We start from the raw sequence: 12,110 nt of genomic DNA on the forward strand, positions 1-12,110 counted from the left end.
TCTGATTCAAGAATTTATCTTCCAAAATTTGGCAACACTGTCTTCATATCAACATGCCTAATAATTCTGCACACAGTGTATTTAAGCACAGGATTTTTTTTCAATTATCAATGGTCTTAAAATGTCTTAGAAGAGTATGGAATCAAAAATGATGTACATTCTTTAAAAAATGTTCATTGGTAGCGCTTTATTTCATTAACAGATCATTATTAAACATTATTGGGCAAACACATAGCATGTCCATAATCAACATCTGTTAAGCAATAATGTTTAAAAATGCCACATTAAATAACTGTTAATTAAAAATATGAACATATCAACCACAGAAAAACACAAATGCCATAACCAAAAAAACAAAAAACAAAACGGTTGCAGTACTTTGCTGGGAAAGTGTATTACAAGTGATTTACTAAGCCCTGGCTAACAGTATATGGGTGAGTCTCAGGAAACATGTCAAAAACAGGATGTATTTTATCCAGGAATAAAAAGGAAAATAATAAATAGGAAGTAAAAGAAAAAAATCCTAATTTTAAAGCATTTACTACAACTAAAAATACAATTGTGCAACTGAATGCTATGCATTACATAATACATGGGAAATATAATACATGTCATACAATGGATACTCTCGTAAACACTGTGAAATATAATATGTTTGCAGTAGTTACTTTTTGTGCATGTTATGCAATTTTAAGGCATTGTTTTATATGAAGTTCCTTCTGTGTACTTAATGAGAATCACTAATGGGGGAAACGAGAATTGTAAAGCTCAAAAGTAAACCATGTGTGAGTTGGGAAAAAAATAAGTCGCAATGCGAAAAACCCTAAAAACAGGTTATAAATTAAGGTTTGTATGTGCAAAAAATAATTTCGATAAAAAACATTTATTTTCATGTGGGAGGAAACGTGGACATATTTTAGTGAGATTCACCCATATCTTTTCTCGCATTTTTTGTGATATTTACACCTAATTTAAAAATACTAGTTGCATAATTGAAAAGCTGAGAAATATGTGCTAATGGAGGAAAAATGTATAGATTTGTCATCTGATTTGTGCTGGTATTATATGACAGCTGAGACTAAACGAAGAGCAGCTATTCTAGATCACTGGCTGGAGTTTGTAACGTCTTCTGTGTTGCGATGGATTGAAGTATTCTGTTGTTTCACAAACTCTGCATAGAATCCATTTTTGGCTTCCAGTTGTTCGCGCTTCCCCTCCTCAGCAACTTCTCCGTCTCGGAGGAAGATGATGTGATCTGCGTTTTCAACACCGCTCAGTCTGTGAGTGATAAGCAGCACCGTACAGTTCTTCAGCTCCTTACGCAGAGCGTGTAACACCTGGGAAAAAGTGTACGATAACCCAAGATCAGAATAAAAATCACACCTAAGGAGCTACTAATCAAATCATCTCAATATTTTTCAAACTTAGGCAATGTTTTGTATAAATACATCATTACCAATTAGTTCTTACATGCCTTTAAATGTTCTTTTTACCCCAGAGGAACGATAATTTCAAACAAAAGCCATTTTATCAAAATAGATTTTAATTTGTGCAACTGCACGAAATAAAACTAAAAAAAAAACACAACTAAATGATATATACACACTGCTTTCCCAAAATTCGGAAACACCCTAGAAAAGTGGGGTTTTGGACAATATTAGCATGAATCCTTTTTAATTTGTGATAATTTTTCACTGACAAGGGACAACACAAACTACGAAAACATATTTTATTACATAAACAGTTTATACATAGAAAATCGTAAATTTTTGATTCATCAAAATATCCACCATTCGCAGCTATTACAGCTCTGCACAGTCTGGGCTTAAATTCATTGTATTACTTAACTAAACTTAATTGGCAATCAATTGTTGAAGTTATTAAGGTGTGCTGACCCAAAAATCTTTTAAAAACCTGGGCCAAGTTTAAACCAGTAACCAGGCATCACAGCTGGCAAAGAGGCATGTCTGACTTTGACATATATATATATTGCCATTATTATGTAATCAAAATGAAAATTATTATTGCTGCTCTTCAATGATAATGTCAAGTTACTTTAATGTATTTGCACCAAAAAATGACATGGATTTATGCTGATATTGTCCAAAACCACACTTTGCCAGGGGTGTTTCCAAACTTTTGGAGGACAGTGTATATATATGTATATATATATATATATATATATATATATATATATATATATATACACATATGTATATATTTACCCATATGTATTTTACAAAAAATGCATTTAATGTGATGCAAATCCTCATTAAACAGAGTTCTCAACTGATTCATTAAGGCAGTTTGAAATGATTCAAAAAATTAACTTATTACTACTGAAATTTAAATCAAAGATGTAAACTACAAACATTTGTTAACCTAGACTAATGATATGCTCTTTAACAATCTTAATAGCCAAATTTAGTTATTCTGATTAAATGTAATTGCAATATTCATAATGCTGCTTAATGCTAAATTATTGCAAACATACTGGGAATATTCAACACATGAGCCCTAGTGTACATGTGAAGGGTTTTCCACATCATTTTAATCAGGTGTTGTTTTTATGGTGTATGTGGCATTAATAAGCATGCATCTTACCCTGTGTTCACTCTCGGTGTCCAGGGAGCTGGTGGCATCATCCAGCACTAAAATCTGCGGTTTCTGAATCAAAGCTCTAGCGATGGCAATACGCTGCTTCTGACCTCCGGAGACCTGACCGCCCTTTTCTCCAGCATCTGAGAAACACAATACAACATGTGTTACTTTCTCAATCAACTTTAAAAGCTCACCCTAAAATCCTCTGGAGTGAATGGGTGCTTTCAGAATGCGAGTCTAAACAGCTGATAAAATCATCACAAAAATCTACAAATCCATTATTAAGAGGTTTTTAACTTAAAACAGTTGCTTATGGCTAAAATATGAGTCTCTTATTCAAAATATTGCTTTCTTCAGTAATTAAGTCTGAATCAGGAGAGAAATATGCACAGATAAAACAAGCAAAAACAGTTCTAAACAAATATGTTGGAGGATTGTGATGTGCGAAGACAATTGGAAACAGACTTTTTAACTGGATGAAGCATTATTATGGAATATGGAGTCGTATTTTGGTCAGAAGCAACAGTTTATCGATAAAATTGCTGACGGCACCCATTCACTGCAGAGGATCCATAGGTGAGCAAGTGCAGTAATGCTAAGTTTCTCCAAATCTGGCTGAGGGTGAATACATTTTCAGCAAATTTTCCTTTTAAGGTGAACTATTACTTTAAAACTCACCTGTGTCATATCCTTTAGGTAAACTATTAATGAAGTCATCTGCATTGGCCTGCTTGGCAGCAGCACGCATTTCTTCATCAGAGGCATTTTCTTTGCCGTATTTGATGTTTTCCCGCACGGACCGAGCAAACAGAACTGGCTCCTGCGACACAACACTGATCTGAAGAGGGTGGAAATTAAATAAGGTCAGTAAACAAAGAATAACCGGTCACTTTTACTTATATAAATGCAGATATTAGTACACTCTCAGAAAAAAGGGTACAAAAGATATCACTGTGGCAGTACCCTTTCAAAAGGTACTAAAAATGTTACCATTTACGTTCTAACATGTACTACTATGCATCCTTTAGGTATAAATATGGTACAAAACTGCACCTTTTGAAAGAGTACCACACCCTCTTGACAGCTTTTGTACCTTCTGAGAGTGTATATAGGAAAAAATAGGATTACCTTCTCATGCAGATATTGGTCCTTGTACTCCACCAGTGGCTTCTGGTCCAATAAAATCTTCCCATTTTGAGGCTGGTAAAATCTCTCCAGCAAACTCACAATAGTGCTTTTTCCAGAACCTGATGGACCCACTAGGGCCGTGATCTGGCCTGGCTTCAGCTCAATTGAAACGTTCTAAAAAGAGCAACAACAAATTATTTAAATATAAAAAATGTAAAAAAATATAATACAATTTAAAATATTTATAACTGTATATCTGTAAATCTTTTTTGCCATTACAGCATGGAGAATGAGAGTTTTTCATTGCAAAACAGTAATGAAAACATTAATATGTCTTTGTCATGTCATTTTCATAATGCAAAACAGACATTTTTTTACTGAGCTTTTTTAATAATACACACCTTCAGCACATTTGTGTCTGGTCGCTTTGGATAAGCAAAGGTGATGTTTTTGAATTGCACATGTCCCTTTAGAGTTTTAGGAGCGAGTGATCCATCGGGAGGAGTATCGGGTGTTCGGTCCACGTACTCAAAGATTTTCTCTGAAGCACCGACTGCCTTCTTTACATGCGGCCAGTATGACATCAGTACCTGTGATAGAAAAGGCATTGATTTAAAGCCACAAAAGCAAACTAAAAGTGGTGTTTTCCTATGCAAAAGTCACCACAGCAGTGGTAGGATTAAATACTAAAAGTTTAATACTAAGCATTAGGCGTTTACAGTGATGATTGTTTATTACCTCCACAGCTGATGTGAACTGAAGCTCGTATAGCACAAAGGACACCAGATCACCGCTGCTGACATCACTTCCTGTCACAAGCCGTCCTCCATAGTATAGTATGCTGACTTTTAAAGCCAGACTGGACATCTGAAAAATGCACATTTGATTTCAAACATTGACTTCAAGATGCATTAGAAATGTAGTGTATATATTCATGCAAATTGCTTTAATATACAAAGCAGTTCTTCTAAAGCAGAAGTGCTCAAACATTTTAATGCAAATACTTGATTGAGGGCCGTTGGGTCAAGTGTACATGTTGCATTACATCAAACTATATTATATTAAAAAGTATTACATTTTAAATAATTTAACAAAAATGTAAAACATTTAATTCACTTCTATAGTTTTCTGACATTTCAATGCAGAATTAAAACAAGAAAAATGTTAAAACACATATAAATTAGAAATTAAGAAATGCATCAATGGCATGTTTTATTTCTACAGTATTTTCTTCCCTCCACTTGTGATATGGCATGGCGGGCCAAATCAAAGGTCGTCATTACACCAATAAAACACTTACACTATTGGTCCAAGTTGAGGCAGCGTATGCAGCGGCTTCCACTTTGTTCAGTGCGTATGTGTCCTCTAAGCACTTCCTGTACCTTTCGGTCTCTCCGTCCTCATTTGCAAAGCTCCTTACTGTCTTCATAGAAGAGAAGGTTTCCGTGGCAACATCATTGGCCTTGGCGAGAGATTCTTGCACTTGTTTAGAAAGTTTCTGAGGGAAAAACATGATCACACATCAACACAAATGCTCTCGATGAACTTGACGAACTAAAGAAAACCAGCAGTAAATTAGAAGGAGTCACTGGAAACTTTAGCACACCCAACATCATTGTATAATCAAAAATGACCCAATTATTTTACGCACATTCTCTGTGCTGATTTTTTGTGCATGATTTATTTCCAACAGAAGTCTTAAGGATAGACACTACTAACAAAACCACTGTTTTGATTCTGTTTTTGTTTCTGTTTCTGGACGGTTTTGAGATTTTAGACTGATTTGCTTTCATAATGTCTTCTTTCAGAATAGTTGCCTGACACAGAAGAGTTTTTATTTTCTCTTGCATTTCATCAAAAATATCTTAATTCGTGTTCTGAAGATAAGGACAAATTTCTCATCGGTTTGGAATGACATGAAGGTGAGTAATTAATAACAGAATTTTTATTTTTGGGTGAACTATCCCTTTAAAATATTAGCCTACAATCTCATGTATGACTTTTATACAGTAAAAGTAGAACTATCTACTGTTCTTCAGAAAAATCCTTCAGGTCCCACAAATTCTGTGTTTTTTCAGCATTTTTGTGTATTTCAACCCTTTCCAACAATGATTATATGATTTTGAGATCCATCTTTTCACCCTGAGGACAACTGAGGGACTCATATGCAATTATTACAGAAGGTTCAAACACTCACTGATGCTTCAGAAGGAGAAATCATTTTTTTTATTTTGCCTAAATATCTTTTTTTTTTTTCATTTAGTACTGCTCTTCAGAAGCTACAGAAGATACTTACAGAAGACAAAATCAGTTAAATGTACACCAATCTTCAAATTCAAAAGGATATTTAACCATCTGGCTCTTAATGCATCGTTTTTCCTTCTGAAGCATCAGTGAGTTTTTGTACCTTCTGTAATAGTTGCATATGAGTTGTCAGTTGTCAGTTGTCCTCAATGTGAAAAGACGGATCTCAAAATCATACAGTCATTGCTGGAAAGGGTTCAAATACACAAAAATGCTGGAAAACCAAAGAATTTGTGGGACCTGAAGGATTTTTCTGAAGAACAGCAGGCAGTTTAACTGTTCAGAACAAACAAGGGACTCATGAACAACTATCACTAAACAAAAAAAAAAACACAGCTGTGGATCATTCAGGCTTTAAAACAGTATTAAGAATCAAGTGTATGTAAACTTTTGAACAGGGTCATTTTTATAAATTCAACTATTATTTTTTCTTGTGAACTACACGTACAGTAAACATCTTTTATGTTATTCAGGTCAGTACTAAATAAAAAAATAACATACAACCCTTTTATTTTGGTCAAATAATTAACATTTTGCAGATTCTTCAAGGTGTATTTAAACTGTACGATTAATAACAATCTAACCTGGTAAAACTGTCCGGAAAATTCTGGGATAATCCAGATGATGGGGAGGCCGAGTATGGTGAAGATGGTCAGCGTAGGGGAGAGTAGCACCATGGACCCCAACAGGAAGATGACACGCATAAAGTACCACATGAGCAGACTCAACTTCTCACTCAGAGACTCACTCATGGTGTTGGTGTCGGTGGTGATGCGAGACACAATGTCCCCTGAACAGGAAACCGGTAACAGTGACAGCATGCATTAAAACAATCAAAGACACCAACAGTTATATAAGAAAAGACACCACTATTCAAAAAATACAGCTATAATGTAATATGTTTGCGGTTTTACCTGTGGAAGATTTATCGAAGAATGCAATATCCTGCTTCAGCACAGACTGGAAGACGAGTCCTTGGATGGACGTGTGTATTCGGCTCATGGTGATGTTGTAGATGAGGTCACATACAAACTCACACACAGCACTGCAGAAAACAGGTGGAAATCTTAACTTGTGCATTTATCTTTAATGCATTTGAGAAGCTGTTACAGTAAAAACTGTATTATTGTCAAATATTATTACAGTTTAAAAGGAATGTTTTCTATTTCAATATAATTTAAAATGTAATTTTTTCCTGTGATGCAAAGCTGAATTTTCAGCATCATCACTTCAGTCTTCACATGATCCTTTAGAAATCATTCTAATATGCTGATTTCCAGCTCAAGAAACATTTATTATTATCATGAATGCTGAAAAAAGCTTAATACTTTTGTGTAAACTGTAACACATTTTTATAGGATTCTTTTATAAGTAGAAAGTTCAAAAGAAAATGCTTATTTGAAGCTTCATAAATGTCACATTACACTAAATGTAACATTATAAATGCCTTTACTGTCACTTTTATTGTTGTATTTGCTTTGCAGTGTCTTACTGACCTAAACTTTTAAATAATAGTGTTCAAGATTGTCTTTTTTGTCTTACCTCATAACGGTCATCAGTGTCATGACCGTGATAGCATGATTAAAAGCCTCGGGTTCATCTTCATTCATGATCCAGTCTGTCATTTTACCAGTGTAATGAGGAATCGCCATTTCACCTGTAGGACAACATGCATGGAAATCTGCATGTTAACATTGATGCCTACATATATAGGATCACTGACCCCCACTATTCTGCAATCAAAACATTCATATGTCCAATATCTATAGAGAATAGTCAATATGTTCAATATAGTTGCTGAAAAGTCCATATTTGCTTTGTTTGCAAACTTGGCATGATTTTGTGTGCTAAACAATTATCGTTGCAAAAAAAATGACCAAAGTGAAACTAAAAGTAACATTAGATCATATTTAACTTTCTTTCATTTGTCAGACTAGTTTTAAATGACACTGTAGGCTAGATTTCAAGGTAATTATTTACAGATCATGTCATGTGAAAGCCAGATATGTCGTGTGAAATGTTTTTTTTATGGCCGATGCAGAGCCAGATAAATTCATTTAAAACAACAGCTATTTTATACAATATTTACTTTCATTTATTTTGGAAAAATTATTAAAATTATTGATTAAAATTTAATAACATACATTTGATTTTAATAAATAAACAATGCATCTAACAGTATTATAGAAGTAAAAAGTTAATGTTTGTAAATAATACTTTTAAAATATTTATAATATTATTTTTTACAATATAAAATGGGTCTTTATATATGAAAATATGCAGTGGTGGGCAGTAACGAAGTAGTTGTAATTCGTTACTGTACTTAAGTACATTTTTCAAGTATCTGTACTTTACTGGAGTACTTTTATTTTGAGTAACTTTCACTTTTACTTCATTACATTCCAAAGCGTAAGATCGTACTTTTTACTTCACTACATTTCATAAACATATCGTTACCTCTTATAATATATCACATGCTCTGAGACGCACAAGCGGTGTCTGATTCATGAACAAACTGATTCTTTTCAATGAACCTGTTAATCTGATTCGCCAATCGCACCAAAGGATTCATTCACGAATTGGAATGATCCGATTGCAGCTGTTCTCGAGTCGACAACTCACTGATTCAAATGATCCGTTTAGAGCGAGTCTCCAGTGAACTGAATTCACAAGTAAGAATCGGGAGATCTCGTGCGCGCGCGCGACTGATGCTGCGAAAAGTAAGTTACTAATGTCGAATTTTAGGATTAATTATTATAACTGAAAATCATATTTAGGTCAAAGCTGTCCGTTGTTTAAGGTGATCTGTTTAAGCGTACTGAAATGCTTGAATTAAAAACGGCTTAAATAAAATAACTCATGCACGTTCATATTCCTCCCTGATGTAACGTTAGCAGTTTTATTAAAATGCTACGCATGTAGCGCTACGTGACGTCTGTTTTTATATTGTTTAGCAACAGTATACATTTTTATATTGTTTGGATCAGCTGAAGTAGACAGATATGAATGTTTATTCAACCATACTGAAAATAAGTAAATATTGTTAGCTGATGCTAACTGTGTAGCTGCTTGCTGGTGCTAAGTTGAGATAATTTTTTAGATATAAAGTCCACATATTTTTATTCAACCACCTAGATAGATTACATCCGAGGGAAAAAGAAAGGATGTGATGTTCAGAACATGGTAACTACAGTAATTATTGAAGTGGGAAGTGATGCCCTCTGGGGGCATTTGGCCAGGGGTGTTTTTACATGGACAATATTTGAAAGGAAAAAATCATTATGATAATATAATTATATTTTCCTTAAAATGTTCTTGTTAACTTCAGTCCTTATTCTCAAGTCATATATAACTGTGATGTTATGCAAAACAAGCTTTACTTGTTCACACTTTTTCTTACTGTTGAAAATATGATGGTCAAATCTGTTTTCTCTCAGGTACATTGCTGTGTAAGCTTCACATTGAATATTACTACATCACTCTCGTCAACATAGTCCATATCAACAACAGTAGGATTATAAAAAAATGTGCTGCCTATATAAAATTGCAAAATAAATCTATCAGTACTTTTTTTACTTAAGTACATAAAAAATCGGGTACTTTTGTACTTTCACTCGAGTAAAATTGAAAGAGGAGCACTTTTACTTTTACTGGAGTAATATTTTATTATACGTATCTGTACTTTTACTCGAGTACTCAAATTGTGTACTTCGTCCACCACTGAAAATATGTAGCTGCCTTTTTAATTTTAGGATTGGGGTCCTTTGCACAAGGATCATCATATACTGGGGTACGTGGCATCTAAAGGACTGGAACTGCCTGCTCTATTGCTATATTTTGCAGAATGGCCAAATCAGACTCATAAAATTAAATAGATGTGCATTTATATGTGACCCTAGACCACAAAACCAGTCATAAGGGTCAATTTTTTAAAATTGAGATTTATACATCATCTAAAGCTGAATAATAAGCTTTTCATTGAAGTATGGTTTGTTAGAATATGACAATATTTGTCCAAGATACAACTATTTGAAAATCTGGAATCTGAGGGTGCAAGAAAATCAAAATATTGAGAAAATCACCTTCAAAGTTGTCCAAATGAAGTTCTTAGCAATGCATATTACTAATCAAAAATTATGTTTTGATATATTCACAATAGAAAATATTAAGGATAATTCTGACCCATATTGTCGGCTATTGCTACAAATATACTTGTGCTACTTATGACTGGTTTTGTGGTTCAGGGTCACATATGTATGACACATTTTTACCTAATGAAGAAATAACCACGAAGAAAAAGACGGCTGCAAAGCGTCCACTAAAAGGCTTCATGTATCCCAGCAGCCTTTGCAGCGAAGCCTTCTGCTCCGTCTTCTCTTTTTTGGCTGTTGGGAGGAGAGTGGGAACATGTCGTTTCCACAGCAACAGAGACAAAGCCAACACCGCATAACCCTGAAGGACCTGAAATACAATGCACACATAAAAAATGTCACCGTATCTTCACACCTGACATTTAAAATAATCTTCCAGATGTCTGTACGCCATTTCAATGTGTTAAAACACATCTTACCCCTTGAAAGGTGTGCCAACCCCACACCAGCTCCACTGTGGACTTCTCACAAGCCCAGAGGAAAGATATATACACAGGATAGAGAAGACCGTGAATTATAGCTGTCTGTACACCCTCGAATCCTCTCATCCACGCCGGGCTGCCAGGGTAGGTGAAGGAGATGAAGAGGAGGAGACATGTTCGGAGGAGTCCACCGGCCCACAGCAGGATAAAAGTGTTATTAATGAAAGACGGGGACAGCTGGATAGCACCAATGAACATCACCGCACACACGTCCACACACACTGCCAACAGGGTGAACAGAGGAACGGCCATCTTATCCTTCATCTCCAGCACTGGCAAAGAGGAAACAACATTTAAAACAAATATGTGAATAAAAACAGAACAAATACACTTTTGCAATTAGTAACAACCTGTGTAGGGTGTGCATAAAATAGTCTTTATGACATCACAACATGCCATTATCATGTTACCATGTTTGAAGTAAAACAAATGTAGTTTTTGTTACTGGTTTCGTATAAGTAAATCACTTTCACTTTCACTCTAAAAATGATTTTCATTTATGTTCAATGAGTTTTTGCTTTCTTAACAGTTTATTTTATAACAAAGTAATAGGCAAATGTTTGGTTCATTCAAACACTGAGTAAATGTAAAAATTTCTCAGCACTGCATTTTGACAACAACTTCACTGAGGAGAAACAAAGAAACATACGTAACTTACCTGTTAGTCGATACTACTGAAAACAGCGTCAAAATTAATTTAAAGCTTACAATGTCGTTACAATTATTTAATACATTATAGCTTAAAAATAGTAAATAAACAAGAGAAAAGACAGTACTGCTCGTGTAAACTGCACACAAGGTTCAAAGCTGAAACTGAAAGTAAGATCTGCAAGGAAAATCCCATCTGAGCATAACTACTGAATATTAATTACGCAACGTGACGGCAGCGACGTAGTCCTACCTCATTGGTTGGATGGCAGGCGTCGGTGGGCAACTGGCCAATCAAAGTGGACTTATCTTATATGCATAACGTTGAATGTCCGTAAAAGTCCCGCACAGCTTTCGCTGTTTTGTAACTGTTCTCCTGTGTAAATAGGCGTATTTGACGGCTGCGACTCGTATCGCTGTTTTATCAGGGCTGTCGCGTCACAAATGCGGGTTTTAAGACGTTCTGGTCTCTTCGATTACGTTGCGCAGCGCGGTGCGTGGACGTGAACGACCCTACTGTAACGTCGGCGTGGCCTAATTAATATTCATAAGTGTTCAGTATAACCAGTCTCTATGCTCATAAAGGCTGGATGCAGATAACCAGTACAAATTATGCAGTATTTGCAGTACTTCTTTCTGTCTCTGTGTGTCATGCTTGCATAACTCCAGAAATTGCAAAAAAAAAAAAAACTGAATTTTCAGCATCAGTCCATTCTAATATGCTGATTGCTAATCATTTCATATTATTATCAATGTTGAAAACAGTCGTGCTGGTTATTATTTGTTGTGGAATATA

General features: G+C 34.9%; 1 protein-coding gene across 2 annotated transcripts; it reads right to left on the reverse strand.

The window, feature by feature from the left end:
- Nucleotides 1-18: 18 nt before the first annotated feature.
- tap1 (transporter 1, ATP-binding cassette, sub-family B (MDR/TAP)) lies at nt 19-11,798 on the reverse strand. Of its 2 annotated transcripts, none has more exons than XM_051132083.1 (13): nt 11,568-11,798; nt 10,604-10,938; nt 10,305-10,494; nt 7,576-7,690; nt 6,948-7,078; nt 6,618-6,823; nt 5,030-5,227; nt 4,468-4,596; nt 4,131-4,319; nt 3,730-3,903; nt 3,280-3,439; nt 2,605-2,741; nt 19-1,337 (listed from the first exon to the last, which is right to left on the reverse strand). In XM_051132083.1, the coding sequence occupies exons 2-13, from the start codon at nt 10,928-10,930 to the stop codon at nt 1,104-1,106; spliced, it is 2,190 nt and encodes a 729-aa protein (XP_050988040.1). In that variant the 5' UTR covers nt 10,931-10,938; nt 11,568-11,798; the 3' UTR covers nt 19-1,103. The 2 variants fall into 2 exon arrangements, with proteins under 2 accessions (XP_050988040.1, XP_050988039.1); XM_051132082.1 differs by lacking the exon at nt 11,568-11,798 and adding an exon at nt 11,325-11,509.
- Nucleotides 11,799-12,110: the final 312 nt, after the last annotated feature.

Source organism: Labeo rohita, chromosome 16, assembly GCF_022985175.1.
Source record: "Labeo rohita strain BAU-BD-2019 chromosome 16, IGBB_LRoh.1.0, whole genome shotgun sequence".
Taxonomy (NCBI): Eukaryota; Metazoa; Chordata; class Actinopteri; order Cypriniformes; family Cyprinidae; genus Labeo; species Labeo rohita.